Here is a 21,732-nt window from a genome sequence, read left to right on the forward strand (position 1 = left end):
AAACTGTTGTTATTCCCTGAAAAACATCATTGACAATAAGAGCACTGAAATGACCTTAACTCTAGTAGTGTGAATAGCACTGCAATGCTAATTTAGCACAATCCAATATTTATGATTACAGTAGAGCCCAGAGGCTGTGATCAGGATCGGGGGTCCTCTATACAGAGATGTAGACATGGTCCCTATGCCATAGAGTTTATAAACTTGTTTTCATTCCATTTGCTGAACAAGCTGTATTGGCATGTGGAATAACACAGATTACCTCTCCATGAGAAAGGAGATTACTGCCTCTGGAATGTTTTACAGTTTCTTCTCTTTGTAATTTGACTACAATAAAGTGCAGAAGGTTATGTGGGTAGGATAGTCAGGAAATCCCTGTTTTACAAGAAAGCTAAAATAATGAAGAAAACACCCAGTGTGTAACTGACTTACTATTTTCTTAAAGACATTAAAACAGCACGTGTTTGTTTCATTTACTTAATAAAATTAAGATCAGGGGCCAGATCTTCACTGTGAATCAGCATATCTACAGATTTAAATCAACTGAGGATGTGGCCCTATATTATAGAAGTGTGTTATTTGCATTTAGTGTATTATATACAAGATTTCAGAAATATTACAGTTAATTTATTATGTAACCTGTCTCTGAGGTCTCTAACATAGGAAAGAAGATGGCAAACACCAGTATGTTTCCTACAGTTTGTTTTCTGAAGGGCAATGGCTATATTCAACCTTGATTTATAACATGCAATGCTGTTAAATTAGGGCAGAATTTGGCCTCTTGAGTGTAGCTTTTAAACAGAAAATACTGTGGCAAAATTTAAACCCACTGTAAAATCAGTGTAACACCATTGACTTTAGTGCGGGTCACTCCATATTTGTTTATTATTTTATATACCAGGAACAAAGACATATTGTTATCTTACCTCTGAGCTAGGTAATAGTTATTGTATTTATTAGTATCCCCAAGGCAATCAAATAATATGGGCTAAATTCTGCTCTCAGCTACACTGGTGCAAGGCTGGTCAGTGGGGCTGTAGGGTAGAAATGAGAACAGACATTGGCCTTGCACCTCTGTTCCCCTCAAATAAACAGAATTAGTTGGTCTGAAAATCTCTTTTTACTGCTGCAGCGTTTCCTTTTGCAATCTGCTGGTTGCTTAATATTCCATTTATTCATTTTAAAGGTGAGGAAACTGAGGCCTTGTCCAATTAAAGAAATGATGGAATGGAGACTATTTTTAGCTGCCCTGGGGAATGGAGATTGGCTTTGCCCCTCTGCCAGCCTGAGTAATATAAAATGAAGGTCCAACATTATCTGTGGTGTGGTACCCTGCCCCCGACGCCTGCTCAGCTCAACAATGCATTTGCTTTTCCAGGAGTGGGGTCAGGCTAGCAAAGCAACACCATCCACGCTTCAGGAAAAGAAAGCACCTTCTGTGGCAGCATTGCCCCAGCGCTTTCTCTCAGGATTCCTCATCCCCACGTGGCACCTGGTCTCGCTCAACGCGCCGAGCGGGCACGCACAGGTCTGGAGCGCCCAGACAGCCCGCCCAACCAGAAACGTCACCGCCTCCCATTTCAATGCACACACACGCTGGAGGAAGCGAGCAGGGCAGCAGCCGACGGCAAACACTCCGTTAGCGAAGGCGGTAAGCCCGGCTGCATGCAACCAGCACTCAAGGCATTATCACACGGAAGGAGAGAGCGCGATGTGCCACCCAGGACTAACCCGGCTGCTGCTCTTCCATCTGCTGCTGATCAAGCTGCACGCTGGCAAAGGTGGGTGGGGAGCCCCGTGTCCATGTCCTCTGCACGTGGGCGCGCGCGTGTCGGGGGGTAACCGCGCAGCATCGCTGGGACCTGAGCAAGGGCAAGCCCTGCATTTGCCTGGGTCTCTCGCTCTCCCTTTTGACGACTGGCTGCACGCGCTGCGTGTGGGGTTCCTGGCCCTGCACAGGAAGCCAGTTGGCAGGGGTTCCCTTAACTTTGATCCGTGCTATACTGGGGGGGAAGGGCTGACACCTTGTTTGAAGGGAAAGGCTATCACCGATGCTAGCCGACCGGTAGTGACAGGAATTCATCTTTTAAGCTAAGGGAAGATTTGTGTGGCCACCCGTAACCCAAACCCAGGAGCCCCGCTCCCTCTCTGCAAAGGAGCAGGTCCCCTTCTCAGCTTCAGGTTGGGGTCAGTTTCCATTTTGTGGGGGAAGGAAAATATTTAGGTAAACGGAGAAGCTGACAATGGTCCCCCAACATGCGATCTGCCTTTTGCACTGACAATGAATAGCCGCTAGGTCGTTGGTGCTTTTACTGTGGCATTTCCTTACCCTTCCCTCCAACCTCCTTTTGCCCTTAAATCAATGCCGGGTTATTTCCCAGAGTGCGTGAATTAGATGCTTGGTGTGTGCACGATGCCGCTTTTCACAGGGGGGGTATATTTAGCCGGGGAGAAGGGGATTATGGTAACCTACTTTAAGCAGAGGTGCATTGTCCTTGTGTTACTAAACACATGCCTCCCCCCCCCATGCAAAACAGCGCTCCCCCCATGCCGTGCCCCTCTCCAGGGGAGCCCTGTGTGTGCGGCGAGTTAAGAGTCCGCGGCGGGAGCGTGGCCTGAAGCCCCGGGCCGGGAGGATGCGGCCTGCAAAGCATGCCCCGGGCGGGGGTGGGCACGGCCGGGAAGCGCGCCCTAGCCCACGCGGCTCTGCCTCTGCCGCCCGCAGGCGCCGCCAAGGAGTGCGAGGAGGATCAGTTCCAGTGCCGGAACGAGCGCTGCATCCCCGCCGTCTGGAAGTGCGACGAGGACGACGACTGCTCGGACAACAGCGACGAGGCGGACTGCCGTGAGTGCCCGAGCCGCGCTCCCGGCCGGACGCCCCGCTCGCAGGCAGGGGTGCCGGATTGGCCGCGGGGAGGGTGGGCTGCGTGGGGCAGAGGCGAGCTGGAGCAAGCTCGTGTCTTCCGCTGGGGCTGCCTCTTGCAGGCTGCGGGAGCGCCATGCATTGCACGGGGGCACCCGGCGGCGCCTGGCTCCCGGGGCGTGTGTCCCTGTGTTTGGAAAGGAGTTTTCGACCCCCGGGGTGTGGGGGTGTGTGTGTGTGTGTGTGTGTGTGTGCGCGGCCGGCCTAGAAAGCAATCCTGTCCGGAGACTCGGGGGAGCCGGCGCCCGGGCAGCCCTGGGCACCGCGCGCAGGCTGGAGAGACGTCTCCCAGCCCTGCTGTCCCTTTCTCCGCCTGCGTTTCCCCCTGGGGCCGCATCACAGCCCCCGCTGCTGCTCGGAGATAGGCTTCTCCCTCTTGCCGGAAGGGGCGGATGCAGCGTTGAGCCTCGGGGAGAGCAGCGCAGCGCAGCGCGTGTGTGTGTTGGGGGCGAATTATATCCCTATGCCCTGGGTGACAGTAGCGGGTCCTGCCCTGCCGCAAAACCTGGCCCAGAGGAAACGACTGTAAATTTGCGGTTCCATCCTGTTCTTTTTTGAATGAAGCCGTCGCTTTTGCCGGCCCCGTTTCGGATTGGCTGCTGGGAGACACCAGATCAGCCACATGGCACAAGCTGCCTATAGAAAAGTGGGAAGGGTTGACTAGTTTTTATTTGGTGCACCCTCGGCCATCCTCCTCCAAGACTCTCCCTTGTGCCCTTGCGTAGGTTAGAGGATAGGCTGTGAAGGTCTTCTGGGGATAGTGCCCTGACAGGCTAAATTTACAAAGGCACAGCGGTTTATTATTGCACCGTCAAAGTGAAATGCTTAGCGATGGGGATGATTTCAACTCTTTACCTACAAAATCTTGTTCTGGTGGTGATTCATCCTGAAAAATTCTAAGTTCGTTAAAAGAAAAGGAGTACTTGTGGCACCTTAGAGACTAACTAACAAATTTATTTGAGCATGAGCTTTCTTGAGCTACATATGCTTAAGCTTACGCTCAAATAAATTGGTTAGTCTCTAAGGTGCCACAAGTCCTCCTTTTCTTTTTGCGGATACAGACTAACAGGGCTGCTATTCTGAAACCTGTCAAAGTTCGTTAAAGAGGTGGAGAGTTATAGTTTTCAAAATCTTCCTCCTCCGTATGTTAAACACTGACTTTTTATGGTTCTCCTTCCTCTTACTGTTATATCCTTGTTTTGACAAATCCTGTGTATGTGGGAAAACCCTAAGGAGAAATCATTGTTCAGGTTTAGTTCCTGGTGGTTTTTTTTTTTAAGTTGCTCATAGGACAGATCTTGAAAGAAGTTCAATTTAAGTATGTATATACAAGGATTACTGAAACAAATATGACAGGTTTCAGAGTAGCAGCTGTGCTAGTCTGTATTCGCAAAAAGAAAAGGAGGACTTGTGGTACCTCCCCCCCCCCCGAATGCATCCGATGAAGTGAGCTATCGCTCACGAAAGCTTATGCTCAAATAAGTGTGTTCGTCTCTAAGGTGCCACAAGTCCTCCTGTTCTTTTTGAAAAAAATATAGTGAATTAGCCAGTGTGCATGTGCACAACTGCTTACTATTGGATAGAATCGGAACTACTCAGTTGTGTGTCATCAAGCCCCGTGCTGGTAACAGAATATAGTAGTGTAAGTGGGAGAAGAAGAGGGTTTATGCTTTTGGAGCAGGGCGGCTTGGAGTTCTACCTCCTCTGTTCCTGTGATGTCTCAGTCGGCCTTGGGGTTATGGTTGGCAAGATGCCAAAGTCCTAGACAGTTGCACATTTGTTATGCTATCAGTACACATGCTTGTCCCTTGTGTGTTGCCATGTAAGTTCTGTGGGTAGCAGCACTTCTCTCAACCGAAGTATGCAAGAAACATCCATGAAAGCAAAGAAATATGGAATTAAGTCCATTGTATCTACAAGAGACAAAACAGCACTGCAGGTTTTGCTGTGGCAGCTGACCTGAAATACCAAAGGCATGTCTTGAGAATTATATACTGTATAGGATAATAGCCATTGAATTCACACTTTGTTGTAATTCATGGGATGAGCTCTGCAGACTTCATAAACCACAAGAACATAACATGAGCAGCTGATGAATGGCAGCAGAGTCTAGGGAATAAGTTACGGTCATGCATTTTTCACTCTATTTCTTGCTATTAACATCCTTGCAGTTTTTAATCAATTTAACATTTACAGTCTCATCCTACAGTCCTTTCTTAGGCAAAACTTCCACTGAATTCAGTGGGAGTTTTGTTTGTATAAAGGTTGTATGGTCATGGCCTGAATGGATTCCTAATGTTCTGATTATTTTATCCCAACTCACAATGAATAGTCCTTTACCCTCTGAATAGTCCCATTAGAATCAGTGAGACTTCTTAAAAAGCAAGACTGAGTAAGGATCAGGACCTCCCCACCCCCAGGCCTCCCATGAAATACCGAGTCAGAAAAGATAAGGAATGTAAAATGATATTTTGATGAAGCTCTGGTTTGGTTATATTGTGCCATGTCAGATCGGTCAGGTATGTAATTGTGTTTTCTTAGAAGTTTTACTTCTGCAGCTTTTAGAGTTTTTTGAAAAAAGGCATTTTATGGCATGTGCCTGGGATTCTGTTTGCTGGTAAATGTTAACAAAGGGGTCATTGGTACATATGTAAGGAATTATACTATATTGTAGAGTGCAGACTAGCATATGAACATGGATTAGGTGGGTGTATTATAGAAATTTCCCATATGGACTGATCATTTAATTAAAATATGGAATTTGCAGTGGACTTCATTCAAATGGTCTTCATTCAAATTACATTTTTCACATGCTTATTTTTGCTAGCTTGTATTTACTTATTGCTGAACATTGATTTCTCTGAAATAATGTTAAAAGGAAAATATATGAGTGTTTATAATATAAAGCACAGGTGTACATAATATATGTACCCAGAGTATGTTCAGTACGCTTTTGTTTCTAGATTAACACACTACTTTCGTTGCTACTGAAGATACAATAATATATTAAAAACAGTATTTGGAATTTACACATTCGAAGAACTTGAATTTTCCACAGTTAACTACTGAAGGAGTGATGGACAGGGAAAAGGAAAATATATATAGCCCTGTAGTGGCAAATGTTGTGGCAGACCATTCCATTCTCAGTCTCTATATTCACAAAAAGAAATGGAGTACTGTGGCACCTTAGAGACTAACCAATTTATTTGAGCATAAGCTTTCGTGAGCTACAGCTCACTTCATCGGATGCATACTGTGGAAAATACAGAAGATGTTTTTATACACACAAACCATGAAAAAATGGGTGTTTATCACTACAAAAGGTTTTCTCTCCCCCCACCCTACTCTCCTGCTGGTAATAGCTTATCTAAAGTGATCACTCCGATGAAGTGAGCTGTAGCTCATGAAAGCTTATGCTCAAATAAATTGGTTAGTCTCTAAGGTGCCACAAGTACTCCTTTTCTTTCTCTTTACAATGTGTATGATAATCAAGGTGGGCCATTTCCAGCACAAATCCAGGTTTTCTCCCCCCCCCTCCTGTTGGTAATAGCTTTGTGATCAGGATAAGCTATTACCAACAGGAAAGTGGGTTTTGGCGGGGGCGGGGGGGAGAGGGTGTTGGAGAATGGCCCACCTTGATTATCATACACATTGTAAGGAGAGTGATCACTTTAGATAAGCTATTACCAGCAGGAGAGTGGGGTGGGGGGAGAGAAAACCTTTTGAAGTGATAAACACCCATTTTTTTCATGGTTTGTGTGTATAAAAACATCTTATGTATTTTCCACAGTATGCATCCGATGAAGTGAGCTGTAGCTCACGAAAGCTTATGCTCAGATAAATTGGTTAGTCTCTAAGGTGCCACAAGTCCTCCTTTTCTTTTTGCGAATACAGACTAACACGTTACTCTGAAACCAGTCTCTAAATTCAGTTAGCTCAGAACTTTCTCAGAAGTATGTGATATGCATGTGTTAACAGATTTCTTATTGTATTTATCTTCACTTCGAGGAGAAACAGGATAACCCTTGTTTCAGAGTAGCAGCCGTGTTAGTCTGTCTTCGCAAAAAGAAAAGGACTTGTGGCTGTAGCTCACGAAAGCTTATGCTCAAATAGATTGGTTAGTCTCTAAGGTGCCACAAGTCCTCCTTTTCTTTTTAGGATAACTCTTGTGGCTAGTATGTAAATGATCAGCTTGTAAAATAAACGGCTCCTTGTGGTTGTTGCCATTGAAATGCTCTGTTACAAAATGTTTCAGTTTTTTTTAATAGTTCTATGAGAAGATGACAATTTACTGTCTGCTTGTGGGAAAATAGGGAGTTGATGGAGTGGCAGTACTCAATGTGCTTCTTGCTAGAAGCCGCCTTTGTACACAGACTGAGGCTTTTCCTGTTTTCTGCTGCTCTACTGCCTGGCGAGTCTACTGTTGACTTTTCCAAGGAATTTGAGATTCCAAAGGAGGAGTCTGAGCACCTTGCTTCATAGAGGTTTCCTCTGGGCTTGATTTCTTACACTGAATTTCTTCCTTTTTGATTGGGAGTAGTGTGTCTGAAAGCATCCCTGTATTCGCACCCTACATATTATTATAATAATCTTTGTACAAAATATGCCTTGTGAGGTATCATATGAAAACTTAATATCTTGAAAAAAGAAAAGGAGTACTTGTGGCATCTTAGAGACTAACCAATTTATTTGAGCATAAGCTTTCGTGAGCTACAGCTCACTTCATCGGATGTTGCTCACGAAAGCTTATGCTCAAATAAATTGGTTAGTCTCTAAGGTGCCACAAGTACTCCTTTTCTTTTTGCGAATACAGACTAACATGGCTGTTACTCTGAAACCTATGATAATCAAGTTGGGCCATTTCCAGCACAAATCCAGGTTTCCCCCCCCCACACACAGGCACAAACTCACTCTTCTGCTGGTAACAGCTTATCTAAAGTGATCACACTCCTTACAATGTGTATGATAATCAAGTTGGGCCATTTCCAGCACAAATCCAGGTTTTCTCCCCGCCCCACACAAACTCACTCTCCTGCTGGTAATGAGGTGAGAAAATGGGGGGTGAGAAAACCTGGATTTGTGCTGGAAATGGCCCAACTTGATTATTATACACATTGTAAGGAGAGTGATCACTTTAGATAAGCTATTAACAGCAGGAGACTGGGGTGGCAGGAGGTATTTTTTTCATGCTTTCTGTGTATATAATAAGATCTTCTAAACTTTCCACAGTATGCATCCGATGAAGTGAGCTGTAGCTCACGAAAGCTTATGCTCAAATAAATTGTTAGTCTCTAAGGTGCCACAAGTCCTCCTTTTCTTTTTGCAGACAATATAGAGTCTGATGTTGACATGCAAATGTGCTGTCTCCTGCCATCTCCTCCCCCTGCTGTCTTGAGGCCCATTTACTACTTACATATAAATTGAGGTAAACACACATTCCTTTGTTTAGGCTAGACCTGTTCAACAACTTTTGCCTAGGCGGGTCCGTATGGTTTTGAATATGCACTAACCACATCATACAGGGAGATTTCACGGCTTTATAAATAATGTTGCTACATACATTTTCACCATGATGTTATTGACCAGCAAGATATTAAGACAGGTTTCAGAGTAACAGCCATGTTAGTCTGTATTCGCAAAAAGAAAAGGAGTACTTTTGGCACCTTAGAGACTAACCAATTTATTTGAGCATAAGCTTTCGTGAGCTACAGCTCACACATTGTAAGGAGAGTGATCACTTTAGATAAGCTATTACCAGCAGGAGAGTGGGATGGGAGGAGGTATTTTTTTCATGCTTTGTGTGTATATAATAAAATCTTCTAAACTTTCCACAGTATGCATCCGATGAAGTGAGTGTAGCTCACGAAAGCTCATGCTCAAATAAATTGGTTAGTCTCTAAGGTGCCACAAGTACTCCTTTTCTTTTTGCGAATGCAGACTAACACGACTGTTACTGTGAAACCTGTATATTGTCTGCCTCACTGTTTAAGTAAACTTTGCTTTGAGGGGTAATCTTCAGAAGAATCCACATCAAAGATTCACTGGATTGTAAAAGAAAGAGGCAGAAAACCCCTAAGCTGTGTCTCTTTCACCTAAGAAGACAAAAAAGGGTCGTGGCTACACTACAAAATCAAGTCGACCTAACTGCAGGCGCCGCAGTAATTACATCGCTTGTTTGTGTCTACAGTTTGCTCTTTGTCTTAGCAGTGCGCATCCTCCCCAGGAACCTGTTTTGATTGTACTGTCAGTGTGGGGCATTGTGGGATGGGTCCTGAAAGCTAGTAACAGGCAGCATAAGCAACACAGTTTTGACCTGACTATGTTGACCTTGACTCTACGCTGCTTGTGGAGGTGGAGTTATTAAGTCGGAGTAGTGGGGCATTTACATTTTGCTCCTGCCCACGTAAGTGTAGAGACTTCCCTAGTTCAATCGACATAAACTGCCTTGTGTTGACCTAACTCTATAGTGTAGACCAGACCTCAGGCACCAGCATCTTTGGGCCTCTGGGGGAGATCCTGACCAAAGAATTGTCAGTCACCATCTTGCTGGAAGACTGGGGGTGGGACAGGCCTTTTTAAACAAAGCCTTGAACCAAAATTTACCAGATTAAGTCTAAGACTTTTAGATGTAAAAAGAAAAGGAGTACTTGTGGCACCTTAGAGACTAACCAATTTATTTGAGCATGAGCTTTCGTGAGCTACAGCTCACTTCATCGGATGCATGCCGTGGAAACTGCAGCAGACTTTATTTATACACAGAGAATATGAAAAAATACCTCCTCCCACCCCACTGTCCTGCTGGTAATAGCTTATCTAAAGTGATCATCAGGTGGGCCATTTCCCGCACAAATCCAGGTTTTCTCACCCTCCACCCCCCCACACAAATTCACTCTCCTGCTGGTGATAGCCCATCCAAAGTGACAACTCTTTACACAATGTGCATGATAATAAAGTTGGGCCATTTCCTGCACAAATCCAGGTTCTCTCACTCCCTCACCCCCCTCCCAAAAACCACACACACAAACTCACTATCCTGCTGGTAATAGCTCATCCAAAGTGACCATTCTCCCTACAATGTGCATAATTAAGGTGGGCCATTTCCAGCACAAATCCAGGTTTTCTCACATCCCCCCCACCCCCATACACACACAAACTCACTCTCCTGCTGGTAATAGCTCATCCAAACTGACCACTCTCCAAGTTTAAATCCAAGTTAAACCAGAACATCTGGGGGGGGGGGGGTAGGAAAAAACAAGAGGAAAGAGGCTACCTTGCATAATGACTTAGCCACTCCCAGTCTCTATTTAAGCCTAAATTAATAGTATCCAATTTGCAAATGAATTCCAATTCAGCAGTTTCTCGCTGGAGTCTGGATTTGAAGTTTTTTTGTTTTAAGATAGCGACCTTCATGTCTGTGATTGCGTGACCAGAGAGATTGAAGTGTTCTCCGACTGGTTTATGAATGTTATAATTCTTGACATCTGATTTGTGTCCATTTATTCTTTTTGATGTGTTTTCACTGTTATTTGCTTGTGACAGTTTTGATCTTTATCTCTCATACTTGAATTCACTTAAATCCATCTTCTTTTGTTCATAAACTTGTTTTGTCTTTAAACCCATCCAGTTGTGTTTAAACTGAACTGTCTGGTAACTCCAGTTAAAGTAGAAAATTGTTGAATATTGACTCTTTACAGTGGTAATAGATCTTAATATCTGAGTGTCTAGGAGAAGGCTGGACAGCGCAGAACACACACTTCGGGAAAATTCAGTACTGGGAGTATGTTGCTTCACCCTGCAAGTAACAACCAAGGCTGGTGAAAGCCAGAGTGTGTCTGGTGTGTTGCTGACAGGCTGCTGGGTTCAGAGCTGCTGGACCAGGGCTGCAGTTATACCCAGACAGGATGTTACCTGCATGCTGGCAGGCTGTTTGTGAGCAGCCCAGGTGGGAGCTACAGCAGCAAAACATTGCGAGGCACCCAGCGTTGCAGGGCAGGTGGTGATACAGCCCCTCACTGATCTGCGTTGCACCGCAGGATGGGACAGGTAGTAATCAAGAATTGTCCTTTCTGTCAAGGATTTGATGTAGAATGAGTGTGGCTAAATGGAAATCAAGGGATGAAATGGTGATGCCTCTTTAGTTACTGGATATGGAAGATTACCCAATCCCAATTTTTAAAAGGGGTTAGGTCAGACTTGGAACATGGTTATATAGCAGTTTCACAAGTTGTAGGGTCAAATTCCTCCATGGGCTAACTCCATTATTTTAGGGGTTTTAAATAAGGGATGAATTGGGAACTGTCTCTCTTTAAAAAAAGGAAAAAGGTACTGAGGATCATCTGCCTTTTTTTTAAACCTTTAACCAGTCATATGTCCTGCTATAGTTGATGAAGGCAACTTTGCGTCCCTGGAACACTTATGTGGGCAGGCCGCAGAATTTGGCCCTATGTGAGTAAGATGAGAAGGATTTGACCCCCAGACTAATTGGATTAGGAGTTGGTCATGTGGTTTTGTAGAGTGTGTTGTCATGTGAGATTATTTATCTGGAAAAGTTATAAGGATACAAAATACTAATAGGTGTGTGTGTGTAAGATTTGGTTTAATTAAAAATATCTAAATCCAACATATTTGCAGAGTCTTTCTTAAGTGCCTCTGACTTCGCTGTGATGAGGTACTATTTCAGTCCATAGTATGGTGCCATTTTAGTGTTATTACAGTCAGAAACATTAAACTATTTTATTTACTTTAGATATTTTTAATTTAAAATATTAAAGGGTCCATCCTACATTAACAACTACAAGTGCTACTCACATTATGAAGGCAAATGTATTTCAGAACAGAGCAACATAAATGATGAGGCTGGAGGTATCGATCTGTGAGGAAAGTTGAAGAACTGAATAAGTAGGTGTAGCTTAGCTAAGTGACAACTAAATGGGAACATAGTAGTCATCTATAGTGTTTGAAGAGTGTAAATGCCAATGATGGAGAGGAATTGGGACAAGAGAGTTTATCAGGAGTAATGAGAACAGAGCTTCTTCTTGCCAAGTTACGATGTCTCTGCAGTGCTAACAGGAGGCAAAAGTAGTGAAAAAGGATTTTTTGTTAAAGTCACCAGATATATGCAGGTGGTTAAGTAGGAAGATAGCTTTTTTGCTCGGTTGCTTTTCTGGTCACAACTGCACTTTGTAGTGGGTGGAGCCCCCCTTTGGGGAGGATAGCCCCCAGCTCCCTCCCTTCCACCCACAACCCTCTCCCCCGCCCCCCCGCAGCCGGAGTAATGACCCCCCCCCCCTTGGCCAGAGGAGCCCCGGGCTGGCTGGAGGCCCAAGCACCCCCGCCCCTCCCCAGGTCGAAGGAGCCCTGGGTTGTCCGAAGCCTCGAGCCTGCCCCCTGTACCTGCCCCGAGGAGCCCTGAGCGCCCCCCCCCACTTGCCCAGAGGAGCCCCAGGCCAGCCGCAGCTGCACCTCCCCTCCCCTCCCCAGACCCCAAGCCTGGGAAAAGCCGCAGCGTGACTGTGTTTCTTTCCAAAGAATACCTGAGCTTTTGATATGCCCCATGCGGGTTCCGGGGTGGCTGAGTATTTGCTACTCAGCTTCCTGGGTTCATCAGTAATCTCTCTGGAGTCCAAGGAGATTACTGATGATCTCGGGAAGCTGAATAGCACATACTGCCTCCTTAGCAACCCCAGAACCCACATGGGACATCATAAAGCAAAAACTTCCGTCGCCAAACCTGCAACTGGTTGTCTGGCAGCAGCAGGAGCATCAGGGGATGCAGAATCTCCCTTGGCCTATTATACCCCAGGAGTACAGTAGGCAGATATCCATGGTGTCAGAAGCTTTCCTAAGGTCAAGGAGAATGTGGAATGAATGAGTTCTGATCTAGCAAATCTTTTGTTTTTTCTACTTTTGAAGACAGAGTTGTTAGCTACATTTTCTAAATAAAAAGAACAGGAGTACTTGTGGCACCTTAGAGACTAACCAATTTGTTAGAGCATAAGCTTTCGTGGGCTACAGCCCACTTCATCGGATGCATAGAATGGAACATATAGAAAGAAGATATATATGTACACACATACATACAGAGAAGGTGGAAGTTGCCATACAAAGTGTAAGAGGCTAATTCATTAAGATGAGCTATTGTCAGCAGGAGAAAAAAACTTGTGTAGTGATAATCAAGATGGCCCATTTAGACAGTTGACAAGAAGGCTACTTAACATGGGGAAATAGATTCAATATGTGTAATGACCCAGCCACTCCCAGTCTCTATTCAAACCCAAGTTAATGGTATCTAGGTTGCATATTAATTCAAGCTCAGCAGTTTCTCATTGGAGTCTGTTTTTGAAGCTTTTCTGTACAGCTCACTGTAGAGGCTTGAAAAAATCTGACAAATACTGATACCTTTGTCTGTTTCTAATGGACAAGAGCCCAGGTGGCTTTGTTTTGTTTGCTTCCGTTTTTGATTATTAGCCAGTAATGCATACTGCTCTAGGAGCAGGGCAAACTGCAGCAACGTGGAAGCTCATGTGCTGGGTGAAATTCATCCCTGGTGTGACTCTGGAGGCTTGTGAAAGTCACACCAGGGGTGAATTTGCCTGAGTGTTTTCTTCCCCTTTCTCCCTGCCTTGTGTTTTCGCTAATTTCTTGGTGATAGATTTTTAAAAAATAGATAGTGCTCTTGTGTTTTAGACCGTACCTACTTGCAGTGGCTCTTTGATGTTTCTCCTCCTGATTTTAGATTTTCGAAACCCAAAGCTCAGATATATTTGCTGTTCTTGTCATAGGGAGGGAGCAGGTTTGAAAGGGTTGTAGGGGAAATGGTAAGTGGGAGAGGCAGATGGATTTTGGCATCTAAGGAGGGGGGTCAAGTTGAGAAGTTTGCTATGTGGGAGGTACAGAAGCATTGGCAGTAGGGCATTAGGAATGGGACATTCATTATTGAGGGGATACTAGTTTGGCATGAACGTCTCTCGCTCCCTGTACTATCTACTTCACTTTCTGGCCTTGCTGCTAGCTCTCTTGCTCACCACACTCCTCACATCTTGGAATTTTTAAATTTGAACTTGAAGCGCATAGTGTCCATACTGAGCTCCACCCTTCTGAATCATTACACATCTTATAAGAGGTTTCTGATCCCTATATTTTTTCCAAGCCCCCAGAAAAATGTGTGGATTCTGTTTGAGTTTTCGAGTATTGCTTCTTGTTTTACAGCACTGTTGCAGTGTCCCTAGTCGAAAGCAATTGGTCTATCCTGTGTAACTCTCCTCTAGCACAAGCGCCTGGTTCTAGCCAAAGGGAAGCTGCATACTTTTATGCTACATGGTTAGGAAATGTTAGAAATACGGAGCCTAATTTCTTCTAAAATGCCTTTTCCTGTTAAAATCATTAATATTTAGATTACTCCAAGGTGGGGGTATGAGCCTTTTGATATAATTCATGCAAATTTTTCTGCTCCATGAAAATTCCTGCTGAAATGCAAAAGATAACTTGTAAAGTCTAATTAATGTGTTACAATAATTCTGTGAACTACTTACAAAAAAATCTAATGTTAAAATAATGTCAGGAGTCAGGCTTTAAATAAAGGGAAGCCAGGAAATTCAGAGTGGGGGGTTAAAACTCCATTTTAATGCTACCTCAGTAAAGAGACTGTTGTGTAATAAGAAGATGATGGGTCCAGCAGACCTGCGCTCTGTTCTATTACCTGTTACCTTTGCCTCAGAACAAAAGGTGAACCTTCATATCTCTTCAGAGGTTTGAATCTGAAGAGTCATGATCACGTTTGAGGCTTGAATTTGGTTCGCTATATATTGAAATAACTAGCACCTCCACAGTGCTCTTCAGTAAGGTGAGTGAGTAGCATCACTCCCATTATACAGGTGAGGAAACTATGGCACAGAGAGCTAGTGTATGGTCAAGGGCATACTGTAAATCAGTGGCAGAACCAGGAGCAGAACTCAGATGTCCTAAATCCAAGTGTCCAATCCACTTGAGCATGCTGCCTGCCCAAAGGCACCTGTGGGGCTAATGATAAAATTTCATTCTTCATTCCAGATTACCTGGCTTTTGTAGTTCTGAGTCAGAATCTGGCAGTTAGTCTAACCTTGCAGAGTTATCACAAAGAGTGAATTTAACAATAGAGCTCTAGAATCTACTAGAGAATGGGATTTATAAGAGGTTTAGATTAGAATAACACTGAGGGCCATTAGCCGGGGCCTTGCTATCAAATTGCTGTAAAGGAGATGTTTTCTTTCTGAGACATTAATATTATTTTAATATTTATTAAATGATTGACAGTGTGGTTGGTGCTGTCAGCTCATTCTATGAAGTCACAAGGCTACATCTATGTTTTACTGAAAAACGTCCCCCGTATCTGAGATTTGCAGAGCTGCTATATGGTCCTCAGCACATACGTCTCCAGACACTATGCCCTCATCACTGCCTCTAGATCTCATGTGGCAGTTGGCAGTGCAGTTCTTTCCTCAGTTCTAGACTTGATGCTGAAGCTCCCCCTCCTTAGAGGGATATTGCTTAGGAGTCACCTGAAGTGGAGCAACCATAAGGATGCTACTTGATGAACAAAAAGAAGTTACTGCACAGGGTAAGGAACTGTGGTTCTTTGATATGCGTGTCTCTATGTGGGCTATACTTCTTGGCCTCCTTCCTCTCTGCTTCAGGATTTCCCTCTGAGACTTGACAATAGAGAAGGGTGGTTTGCCCATGCAGCCCGATACATACATTCATGGCCCGCACTGAGGCTGTATGGGCCAAATGAATACTGCTCGTGAAAATCTCTGATCCAAGGTGCGTAAGGCATATGAGCACCTCATGTGGCGGACCCATAGGGGGACATGTCTCGAAGAGCCACAGTTATTGCACAGGGGGAGTAACCTCTTTTTGGCCAACAAGAAACTTGACACTAGCTAAAATGCTTGGGAAATTTTAGCTCATTGTTGTATATTTTGTTCATCTCACCTCATTTCCTCCCTATATTCCCCTTTCATAACAAACCAACAACAACAACAAAAATCAAACCCCAACCCAGTTGCAAAGTTTAGCATCCATAGCTGCTATATTTAAACAAAGATGTAAATTCTCTCATAGCTTGGAAAACAGTGCTGTACCTCTGGCTAGTAGAAATAACAATTAGGATTAAAATTAACACCTGTTATAGGTAATAGGTGATTCTGTTGGATTTATTACATAATTTAAAAGGTGTATATTTCATGGACAAGTTTCTCTGATGGCAGATTAGCAAACAGGTTCAAATAGAGGCGTGGAACAATCTCAGTCAGGATTTTGGTTCACACTGGCGTGTTGAAATTGCATGTTTTACTTAGAGGCATTGCTGGGGTGAATTTTGCTCTCCGTTACAATGGTGTTATTGAGAACTGAATTTGTTCTCATTCTATAAAGTAATATGCTATGTATATCTGCCAAATGAGCCAGTTAATGTTGGTCCCTGCAGTTGAATAAGGATTAAGAAACTGCATTGCCAGGCACTGAAAGCAATCTGTTCTCTCCAGTTTTTCTTCTCTGGAGGAACTCTGATTGGGGCATGGTACTTCAAAAAGTAGGAAATTAGAGCAGGGAGAAATCCTATCCCGAGGCCTGCGATATAAATACAGAAGCTCCTCCCAAGGGAGTATGATAGATAGCGTGGTATATTTTATCTTCATGATTGCAGGCTTCATGAAATAAAACATACATATGTGAGAAACATGGAGCCATTTGTAGGCCTGCACCATGCACTTCTCTGCCTTGCTGGAATCTTTCCTTCAAGTACCCTTCATAAGTTTGGCCAGTAATGTTCACACCTCTACTTTCCAGCCAGAAATGCCAGTTCTCCAGCAGCAATGCACAAAGTCTTTATCAACACTCTCTTGCCCTGGCATTGAAAGAGACTGTGCAAAGCCTGGGTGAGAGCACCAAGTACTTTTCCATAGCTGATGATGTACAAGATTACATGAATGCTTGCTGACCTTTTTTGTAAGTACTTGTGGAAAGGATCGACAGCTCCTGCACAAACAGCGCACTTCAGGCTTCTGGGAGCTGCTAAGTTCACTGTGCATACACATATTCAGTTCATCACTTTATTTTTAAACTTTGGGAATTAACTCCAAACTCGGTGTACTACAATTAAAAGGTCATTGATGTGGAGACTGAATGACTTAGGGGATTGGTTCTGACATAGAACTCTTTACCTCTCTATCATTGGCTCAAATCCAGTTCAGGCCGGCAGCATCCAAAAGGCATTCCCATCCAATGAACGCTTGGGGGGCTATGAGAAGAGTTGGTGGTCTCAGACAAGTTCTTAGTGGATACATGTCCCCAGAATAAAAACCACCACTACAATTGGCACTCTTGTTTGACTGAGTGGTTATGGAGACTCAACTACTTTCATGCCAGAAGTGGTCCCTGGAGGTCAGAGTTGAGACACATTAGCAGAGCACTCTGCATTATTGCTGCCAAAACCAGAATTGTCCTGTGGGATTATAGGGAGCTACAGTCCTCAGGGTTATCAACCTGGCATTTTTCATCCACACTAAAGTTTACTTTTTGAAAGCATAGTTGTTTTCAAGCTAGAGACTGAAACATACTTTCTTGGGGTATGTCTTCACTATGGCAGCGCTTGAATGTGTCTGTGTAGTCGCGGCTCCAGAGCTGGGAGCGAGCTCTCACAGCACTGTAAAAAAATCACCCCCATGAGGGGAGTAGCTACCAATGCTGGGAGCCCGGCTCTCAGCGCTGGTGCACCGTCTACATTGCTACTTTAGAGCACTGAAACTTGCATCGCTCAGGGGTGTGTTTTTTCACACTCCTGAGCAAGAAAGTTTCAGTGCTGTAAATTGGCAGTGTAGACAAGGCCTTACTGGTGGTTTTCCATCCTTATCTGTGCATGCTGGGTGGTTATTACAGAGTTGCTCATGAGAGTGGGTTTGTGCATGCTTGCTTGCTAGGTTGCTTGCTTGCTAGTCACAGGGATGCTCATCAGAACTGGGTTGTGCATATTTTTTTGTTAAAGAGTGCTGGGGCTGGAATTGCGGAAAAGCAGCATCACTTGTCCCATAACCTCAGCGTACAGAACACAACTCCATCCACAGCCTCAGAAACAACTCTGACATCATAATCAAAAAGGCTGACAAAGGAGATGCTGTTGTCATCATGAATAGGTCTGAATATGAACAAGAGGCTGCTAAGCAGCTCTCCAACACCACTTTCTACAAGCCGTTACCCTCTGATCCCACTGAGAGTTACCAAAAGAAACTACAGAATTTGCTCAAGAAACTCTCTGAAAAAGCACAAGATCAAATCCGCACAGACACACCCCTGGAATCCCGACCTGGGATATTCTATCTACTACCCAAGATACATAAACCTGGAAATCCTGGACGCCCCATCATCTCAGGCATTGGCACCATGACAGCAGGATTGTCTGGCTATGTAGACTCCCTCCTCAGGCCCTACGCTACCAGCACTCCCAGCTATCTTCGAGACACCACTGACTTCCTGAGGAAACTACAATCCATCGGTGATCTTCCTGAAAATACCATCCTGGCCACTATGGATGTAGAAGCCCTCTACACCAACATTCCACACAAAGATGGACTACAAGCCATCAGGAACACTATCCCCAATAATGTCACGGCAAACCTGGTGGCTGAACTTTGTGGCTTTGTCCTCACCCGTAGCTATTTCACATTTGGAGACAATATATACCTTCAAATCAGCGGCACTGCTATGGGTACCCACATGGCCCCACAGTGTGCCAACATTTTTATGGCTGACTTAGAACAACGCTTCCTCAGCTCTCGTCCCCTAATACCCCTATTCTACTTGCGCTATATTGATGACATCTTCATCATCTGGACCCATGGAAAAGAAGCCCTTGAGGAATTCCACCATGATTTCAACAATTTCCATCCCACCATCAACCTCAGCCTGGACCAGTCCACACAAGAGATCCACTTCCTGGACACTACGGTGCTAATAAACGATGGTCACATAAACACCACCCTATACCGGAAATCTACTGACCGCTACCTGCATGCCTCCAGCTTTCACCCAGACCACACCACACGGTCCATTGTCTACAGCCAAGCTCTACAATACAACCGCATTTGCTCCAACCCCTCAGACAGAGACAAACACCTACAAGATCTCTATCAAGCATTCTTACAACTACAATACCCACCTGCGGAAGTGAAGAAACAGATTGACAGAGCCAGAAGACTACTTGGAAGTCCCCCACTACAGCACAGGCCTAACAAAGAAAATAACGGAACGCCACTAGCCGTCACCTTCAGCCCCCAACTAAAACCTCTCCAACGCATTATCAAGGATCTACAACCTATCCTGAAGGACGACCCATCACTCTCACAAATCTTGGGAGACAGGCCAGTCCTTGCCTACAGACAGGCCCCCAACCTGAAGCAAATACTCACCAGCAACTACATACCACACAACAGAACCACTAACCCAGGAACCTGTCCTTGCAACAAAGCCCGTTGCCAACTGTGCCCACATATCTATTCAGGGGACACCATCACATCAGGGCCTAATCACATCAGCCACACTGTCAGAGGCTCGTTCACTTGCACATCTACCAATGTGATATATGCCATCATGTGCCAGCAATGCCCCTCTGCCATGTACATTGGTCAAACTGGACAGTCTCTACGTAAAAGAATAAATGGACACAAATCAGATGTCAAGAATTATAACATTCATAAACCAGTCAGAGAACACTTCAATCTCTCTGGTCACGCGATTACAGACATGAAAGTTGCGATATTACAACAGAAAAACTTCAAAACCAGACTCCAGCGAGAAACTGCTGAATTGGAATTCAGTTGCAAACTGGATACAATTAACTGAGGCTTTAATAGAGACTGGAAGTGGCTAAGTCACTATGCAAGGTAACCTATTTCCCCTTGTTCCCCCCCCCCATTCTTGTTAAACCCTGGATTTATGCTGGAAATGGCCCACCTTGGTTATCATACACATTGTAAGGAGAGTGATCACTTTAGGTAAGCTGTTACCAGCAGGAGAGTGGGGTGGGGGGAGAGAAAACCTTTTGAAGTGATAAACACCCATTTTTTTCATGGTCTGTTTGTATAAAAATATCCTCACTGCATTTTCCACTTTTATGCATCCGATGAAGTGAGCTGTAGCTCACGAAAGCTTATGCTCAAATAAATTGGTTAGTCTCTAAGGTGCCACAAGTACTCCATTTCTTTTTGCCCTAGATATGTAGCCACATAGCCCTTCTTATATTTCCTGAGAAGATCTAATAAGAGAGAAACAGGAATTTCCAGGTACATCTAAAAGACTAGGAAAGTGCCAGGGGAGTGTAAACTGCAGGAGGCAGCTAGGAAGGTTGGAGAGGAAGAAAGGAAGTCTGCTAGGAAGAAAGTCTCTAGGGATGAAAGGTTGTTTATATGCCAGTACCATTCACTCCTTAGCCGAGAGGTGGGCAAGCTACGGCCTGGACCGTCCTGCCCATCCCTTGAGCTCCCGGCAGGGGAGGCTAGCCCCCAGCCCCTCCCCTGCTGTCCTTCCTCCCCCGCAGCCTCAGCTCCCCGTGCCGCCAGAGCTCTGGGCAGCGGGGCTGCGAGCTCCTGTCGGGCAGCCTGGCTGTGAGAGCCGCTGGCCTGCCTCGGTCCTTCAGACTGCGCAGCGGCATGGCTGGCTCTGGCCGGGTGGTGCGGCTGCCAGTCCTGGTGCTCTGAGCAGCATGGTAAGGGGGTGAGGAGTGGGGGGTTTGGATAGGCGTGGGAGTCCTGGGGGGCCTGTCAGGGGGCGGGGATGTGGATAGGGGTCAGGGCAGTCAGGGAGCGGGGGGGTTGAATAGGGGATGGGGTGGTCAAGGGACAAGGAGCGGGGTGGTTGGATGGGTTAGGGGTTCTGAGGGGAGTAATCAGGGGGTGGGAAGTGGGCAGGGGCCAGGCTGTATGGGGAGGCACAACCTTCCCTACCCGGTTTTGGAAGCCCGATGTGGCCCTCAGGCCAAAAAGTTTGCCCACCCCTGCCTTAGCCACTCTACTGAGATAGCCAGCACGGGGGCTAATTTTGATGGTATTTATATTGTTTACAATACAGAGATCTATTGTTGGGAACTAGAGAGACCACAAACTCCTTTCATATCATCATGTGGTCAGTTGGGTCATGACTGACCTGCAGTAGAGATGACAGGCCCCATATCTCATTATCAAGTCCCTAAACCATTGAAACTTTAAGCAGTGGGTACATGACATTGTGTAAAATAGGGGTTTTGCTTCATTCTTCACTATTATTCCTTGTGGAATCTGGTTGCACAGTGCACAGCCTATTGTAGTCACTTCAAAGAGCAGGAAAGCCCTGCCCCTAATGTACATTTACTCCTGGAATAAGAAATGGGTAGGAAAACAAAAGCGTTTAATTTATCTGCATAGCAGGTGGTAGGACAACCAGGCCCCTAAAACCTATGTAGGCTATTAAATAAGTGGCCTGATTTTTCAAAATAAAAAAGTGGCCTGTTGAGGTCAGTTGGAGCTGCTGAGTACTTAGCACGTTTGAAAATGAGGTCATCTATTCAGGAACCTATAGATGAGGTTAAATGCCTAATTTGAAACACCCATTTTTGAAAACATTGGCAACTATTCCTGGATTTGCCTTGAGCAAGTCACTTCACCTCTCTGCATCTCAGTTTTGTGAAAGGGGGGTAATAATGCTTGCTCATCTTTGTAAAGTGTTTTGCAGTCTATGTATGAAAAGGGCTCTACAAGAACTAAGTAGTATTAGTATTTTCTTATAAGCTGTGAACAACAACAAAA

The 21,732-nt window shown here is 44.8% G+C and overlaps 1 protein-coding gene across 2 annotated transcripts in view; it reads left to right on the plus strand.

Moving 5' to 3' along the window:
* Positions 1-1,576: 1,576 nt before the first annotated feature.
* LRP8 (LDL receptor related protein 8) overlaps positions 1,577-21,732 on the plus strand; it is a 288,878-nt gene continuing 268,722 nt past the window's right edge. Inside the window, exons 1-2 of one of the 2 annotated variants that reach the window (XM_084637202.1) lie at positions 1,577-1,781; positions 2,726-2,845. In XM_084637202.1, coding sequence (XP_084493328.1) covers positions 1,712-1,781; positions 2,726-2,845 — 190 coding nt within the window. In that variant the 5' untranslated portion in view covers positions 1,577-1,711. The remainder of the gene's footprint in view (positions 1,782-2,725; positions 2,846-21,732) is intronic. The other variant, XM_084637201.1, reaches the window with a different exon arrangement.

Source organism: Lepidochelys olivacea (genome assembly GCF_965140295.1).
Source record: "Lepidochelys olivacea isolate rLepOli2 genome assembly, chromosome: 8".
Classification (NCBI taxonomy): Eukaryota; Metazoa; Chordata; order Testudines; family Cheloniidae; genus Lepidochelys; species Lepidochelys olivacea.